This window comes from Olea europaea, unplaced genomic scaffold (assembly GCF_002742605.1).
Source record: "Olea europaea var. sylvestris unplaced genomic scaffold, O_europaea_v1 scaffold2357, whole genome shotgun sequence".
NCBI lineage: Eukaryota > Viridiplantae > Streptophyta > Magnoliopsida > Lamiales > Oleaceae > Olea > Olea europaea.
In genome coordinates, this window is record NW_019241696.1 from 18,863 (window position 1) to 25,236 (window position 6,374).

General features: G+C 32.7%; 1 protein-coding gene across 1 annotated transcript in view; it reads right to left on the reverse strand.

Annotated features, from left to right (window-relative positions):
- Positions 1-5,981, reverse strand: part of LOC111381681 (putative late blight resistance protein homolog R1A-10) — a 24,651-nt gene extending 18,670 nt beyond the window's left edge. The window contains exons 1-3 of the mRNA XM_023005491.1: positions 5,943-5,981; positions 4,200-4,247; positions 3,727-3,780 (exon numbers count right to left, since the gene is read on the reverse strand). Coding sequence (XP_022861259.1) covers positions 3,727-3,780; positions 4,200-4,247; positions 5,943-5,981 — 141 coding nt within the window. The remainder of the gene's footprint in view (positions 1-3,726; positions 3,781-4,199; positions 4,248-5,942) is intronic.
- Between the last annotated feature and the right edge of the window lie 393 nt (positions 5,982-6,374).

Below are 6,374 nucleotides of genomic sequence, written 5' to 3' on the forward strand. Positions count from 1 at the left end.
CCAACTAAATATTCCCCAAATTAACATAATCGAACTGACATGCAACAATAAAACATATTCAAACAAATCAAAACTATCAAACAGTTTTTTTCTAGGCTCGAGGGAGAACCGCAGAAGCAGATTAGTAGACTAAAATAAATGCAAAGAAATTAGTGAATAGAGATTATTAATTATTGTTAATAACAGATTTATGATCAACAAATTTCTTTCACCCAACCTGGATTTTCTCATCCTATTCTCTCTGTACTTGATCCTCAGTAAGGAGCAAGAGGAAAAAATGCTATTTAGATGAAGATATTTAAATTTGCATCCCTTTCTTCTTCTAGGCAGGCCTATTTATAGATTTCCTATTGGGGTTTTGGAAGCAATTAGGTCTTTTTGGTAAGTGACAAGTGGCGGTCATCTAGTGGTAAATTTCTAACTAATTCTGTTATAGGTTCGCGTTTTATCCACCAACTTCATTCATTGGTTCTGAAATCATGTTTTAAGCATTTACTCATTTGTGCCTTTATAACAGTTACTTTATGAAAACAGTTAGCCACAGTAGTTGCAAACTCTTATGCAATGAATGCTCACTTTTACTTGCACACCTATTATTCTCAATGAGTTCGCATGAGTTTGCCTTGTTGTTTATTCGGTTTAACAATTATTAATTGCTCCCCTCCTTTCAATCTTTAACAGTTTCCTCCAATTCTGAAATAGTAAACTTCTTCACCTTTCTCCTTTCATTCTTCTTCATTCTTCATCATAGAATGTTCAATTAAAGGCGGCCCACTAGAATTCTTCAAACATTTTGATAGCTCACATTTCCAAGACGAAATATGTGAACACAAATTCCCATCAAAACCACATTTCCTGAAAAAAAAAATCTATCTGATTTTCCTATAAACTCACTTAAAAACCGAAATAGACCCCGGGAAAACCAATCAAATTGAAAGAGCTTCAGGCCGAACCCAAACAACAATAAATATACAGACAGACATAAATATTCAAAAACTTGAACAAAATCACTAAATTTCTTGTAATAAGTGATACAATCCATCAAATATAGTTTGAACACGAATTTGTAGAAATGTTGACAATATGATACCATTTATTTTAATTATCATTCATTATAAATTTGAGAAGAAATATGTTATCTTACTAGAAAATTCTATTTTTATTCTTCAGTGACTAAATTATATTTATATTACACATGATATATTTTTTTAAGGGGACATTACTTGTTGAGGACATAATCAAGTTCACCTTAGTTCAGGTAGTAACACATCCAATTAGTAAAGATTTAAGGCAAGATTTTCTTGATCAATAATGAAATAAATTTTTTTTCGTGACTTATCAGTTGGTTCAAAATAATCTAGTTCCTGTCGATGTCCATCCAATTATCCACCTTTTGGGTAGTGTTGCCTCTTTTGGGGATGGATGCTTCATACAACAAAAACTTACAAATAAGACACAATTTTGGTATTTTAATATAAGATTTTAAATCTTTTTCTTTTTCTTCCGTAGTATTGTCAAACAAATTAATTTATCCTTCTGCGAGGCACAACGTATTAACATAAAAAGATTCACACACACTAAGTGTCGACTTCGAGTAATTGAAGGGCAAGTAAGGGGTGCATTATGCATTCGCCTATCCAATACATTCTACTTCACTATAAAATATTTTGTTCTAATAATCCTTTAGCAATCTCCCGACCTTTCCAATGCTATATACATATAGATAGAGAAATGGAGAGATTGAGAGATTACATGCATGCAATTGAAAATAGGCAAGAAGGCAACCACAAGATCACGTTGTTGGGCAATGAGGCTTTCTTTGGAAGGAAAAAAATAATAATAAATAAATAAATAAATTGCTGGAAAATGGACTATCCTTGAGACATGGAAGCAGTAATAATTTTGCACCATGACAACACTCATACGAGATAGTACTGATTTATGGTATACACAGTACTATTCCGAAAAGAAACTTGTCAATGGTTGTTCTACTCTGTATCCTCATCTTTCTTCTCAGGTTTATATCATTTGTACCCTGATTTTTACACTATTGTTGTCATTTGCATTGTTGCCAACAAACAATTGGATGGAAAAACTAATTTTTTTTTTCTAAACTGTCCAATGGGACAATGACGCGTAAAAAAGTGTAAACAATAATGTACATCAAGCATGATTGTTTCACCCCCAAATCTTGCATAAAAGTGTAAAACTAGTCAACTATAAGACCACCACGACCCACAATTTTTGACATGCCATGTCTAAACCAAACCCCAAGTCAAGCCAACAAGGTAGCTGGACCCGACAATTTACTTTAATTATTTTATTTCTTAATCAATTTATAGAAATGAAATACTCCTTCCATCCCACAAAGATCCATTTTCACAAATTAATAAAATATAATCCATATAGTTGAAAAATAAATTTCACTTACATTTTTCCTAATGTCCCTAAACTGAATAATGGCTTGAATAGGAATAATAATTTATATTTATTGAAAACAAAGCACATAAAATAAAGAATTAATATATTTGTATAATTATAGTGGACAATGATGGATAACAACATTAATGTTATCAAAATTCAAACTATTAATTTTAAAAATAGTTTTTGAAATAGATGAATATGATGTTAACAAGTATGTCCATCAACCAAAACTGATTAAAAAAAAATTGTTCAAATAGCATGATTGTTAAATAAGAGCATATTAGAAAACTAAAAAAAAAATAAAAAAAAAATCAAGAATAATGATATTTAACACAAGTGTTGTTAGAACACCAATCAATGTGACACTATGTGATAGGTTCAGTTAAAAGTAAAATTATGTAATTCATTTAATTGAACATGTAATTTAATGTAACTAGTGTTTCCATCTAAACTGGTGTCAAACACCAATGGTGCTTAATAGCATTACTTAAAAATCAATCATATCCTTAACAATGAAAGTGACCTATAATTTGGGTGGGAGGGGGGATGAGAAAGCATATCTTTTTGGGACAAAGAGAGTAGCATGAAACATTAGAACTAGAAAAGTTTATGAATACATCACAATCCTTGTAGTAAAAATTTATATAGTCGAAGTAACTACTCGATGCTAATATGTTACATTTTGAATCAAAATTGTATTGCACTAAGTTCATATATCGTCTTGGCCAAGGCGGATGACGAAGCTGCACGAAAGCCAATATAGGAACATATCGAAAATAGTAAGAGCATAATCTGTTAGCTGTAACCTCGAGGGAATCTCGCTCTTTTAACAAAATTGTTGCGGGGATGTTATTTTGTACTAGCCTTTCGATTCATCAAGTCGTGATAATATAGCAGTTCACACATGGGTTGACCTAGTATGCTAAAAAGCACCAAAATATCATGTTGCCCCCTTGGAGAAAGATGAAAAACGAGCGTCGTTTTTAGATTAGAGAGCAAATAAACCATTGGGGCGAAATAATATGTATGAAGAGCAAGACTTCCTGTTCGAATAAATACTCCAAGAAGTTTTACTTCAATTCGTTAAGCAACTATAAGACTACTTCAGCGAAAGTGCTGCTAACGGAATCAAACTTTACTTCCCCTATTTAATAAAAAATTTGTTCCTCAAACCATAATGCATATTCGTGCAACTTGAGAACTCAAAGTAGGGTTAAAAAAACAAAAAGAATTTTTTTTGCCAGAATTGACGAGGACAGAAAAAAGAACTCAACAAGAGCGATATTTGAGGAAAAAACGTACCATCGAATTTTTGAACTTGTCTTGCAAGTAATTTGTTATGATAATAAAAGGAACCTGTTCAATGGCAAAATCAGAATTCATGAATAATACTAAGCCCATGTGTGGCTCCCATTTTTTCAAAACTCATTTTCAAATACACATTCTTCCACAAAATAATTTTACACGGAAACCCAAAATTTTTTCTTATTTTTTAAACATAAATGATTCAGCAAAATACTATTTCAAAATGCATTTTGGACAAAAAAATGAGGCTCAAACAGAGGCTAAATCTCAAAACTATGATATCTTTAATCAGCAATGCAAGTTAAAACTGCTATAACATGAAACATAATGCCAATGAATGCCCAAAACTTGAATATGTGGCAAGGGATGGCGATGCACAACGGTAATCAAACAAAAGTTGATAAAAGGAGTGATATGGGAGCATAAATATAAATTGAAATGAGATATGAAAGTGGGAAAAGGCATCATACCTCATGAAACATAGCAGATACAAGGAATACAATCAAAATAGCACTTCCCTACATTGAAAATGGAAAAGTAGATCAAATAGATTGCCAAAAAAGTCATATATAATGCACATATAAGTCTCGCTAGAGGCAAAGTGATAAAATGATATTTTAGGCTGAAAACGTCAAAGACCGAGTACAACTATAGATTAATGTAAGACTATAAAAGTAATAACTGCAAAAGTTAGGCCTCACAGTATCATCATCATGACCGGTCTTCTCAAAATTTACTACAAATCCTTGATTCAAAAGTATAAACTCTTTCGATCTCAAAAGATCGGAAAGAGCAATCTTGGAGCATAAAGTTACAATTTTTACTCTTATTTTAGGTTACATTTGAACTTAATAATGTAATCCCTTTTTGGTTTAGGTTATTTAGGAATCTAATAACACACCAATCTAATCTCTCATGTTTGAATATATAATAAAAATTCATTGATTGGTCACTAAGTACAATACTAATTTATTCATCGTGAAATCAGACTACAACTAATTACTCATGTAATCATAATTGGGTCATACAATCCCAAACCCAATTATTTTGTATCAATTTTATTACAATCACGTATAAAAGAAATAACAGGGTAGGAAGCAGAAGAACTTATTTTATCTATCTAACAAAAAGCTTAAGGTTTCATAGAGGAAGTAAATTCCCCTAAGTATCCCATTCCATAAGCATGAAAAATATATATGTCGGAACATCCACTTGTGTACAGGCTGCAATCAATGAACTTTCCAGTCAGCAATTGTAGCCTACTCAGCAATAGAATAAAGAGAATTCAGCAATTGTAGCCTTACTCAGCAAAATTTTTTATCCAATCAATGCTTGGAAGAAAGAAGAGCTAATTACCCTATCAATATGGTCTGCACAATACTACCCAACTCGCCCCCATCTTGGTCACCCAAATTCTCCCTAGAAATAATACTCGTCCCAGTATTATTTTCTATAGGGATAAATAATGTCATTTAGTTATACCATCCTCTTACTTGAATCTCCGTCTGTTTTCATGCTCATGTCAGAAATTACTCATAATTTTCTATAGGTTACTTTCTCGCCCTATTTACATTTCATAACTTCCCGAGCATACCCCCGACCCCAAAAAAATAACAGAACAACACAAAGAAAGGTCAACTCTTGGATGGGCATACCATAAACACAACAAATGACACTCGAGAAAACTCACATCTTAACTTACTACTTTAACCTACATCGACAGCTCCAATTTAAATAGGGTAATTCATATGCCCATTTTTTAACTCGGACAACATATCATAACAAAAATTTCTTTCCCTATCAACTAATGCCATAGGATTTTCCTTTCCGCGCTATCTTCCGAATGAAAGCAGCTGGACATCAAATGAGTCCATGAGCACTCAGGACTGCAAGATAGGTAGTGAAATAAAATAACCCAGTCATGATCGTTGTGTTCTGAAACATTAAATCAGAAATCAGCTAATTCCGTAAAGCACTTACCAAATTAAACGGGCAATAGATGAATGCACATGTATTTTTGGGCGTGCAGAATTTGAAATGATGGCTTTATACATAATATTAGCATTAGGGATAATTCAGTCGGCTCTTCCCGCACCGATTCCACCAATCCTCCACACAGATTTCCCATCACATAGAAATAATAATCGTACCAGTCGATGCATACAAATTGCTCATAATTTTACATTGGGACAATGAATGCCATTTAGTTATACCATCTTCTTACTCGAATCTCCGTCTGTTCTCATGCCCATGTCAGAAATTACTCATAATTTTCTATAGGTTACTTTCTCGCCCTATATACATTTCATAACTTCCTGAGAATACCCCCGACCCCAAAAAAATAACAGAACAACACAAAGAAAGGACAACTTTCGGATGGGCATACCATAAACACAACAAATGACACTCGAGAAAACCCATTTCTTAACTTACTACTTTAAACTACATTGACAACCCAATTTAAATAGGGTAATTCATAAGCCCATTGTTCCTGAGACATTAAATCAGAAACCAACTAATTCCGTAAAGCACTTACCAAACTAAACGGGCAATAGATGAATGTAAATGTATTTTTGGGCGTGCAGAATTTGAATTGATAGCTTTATACATAATATTAGCATTAGGGTAATTCAGTAGGCTCTTCC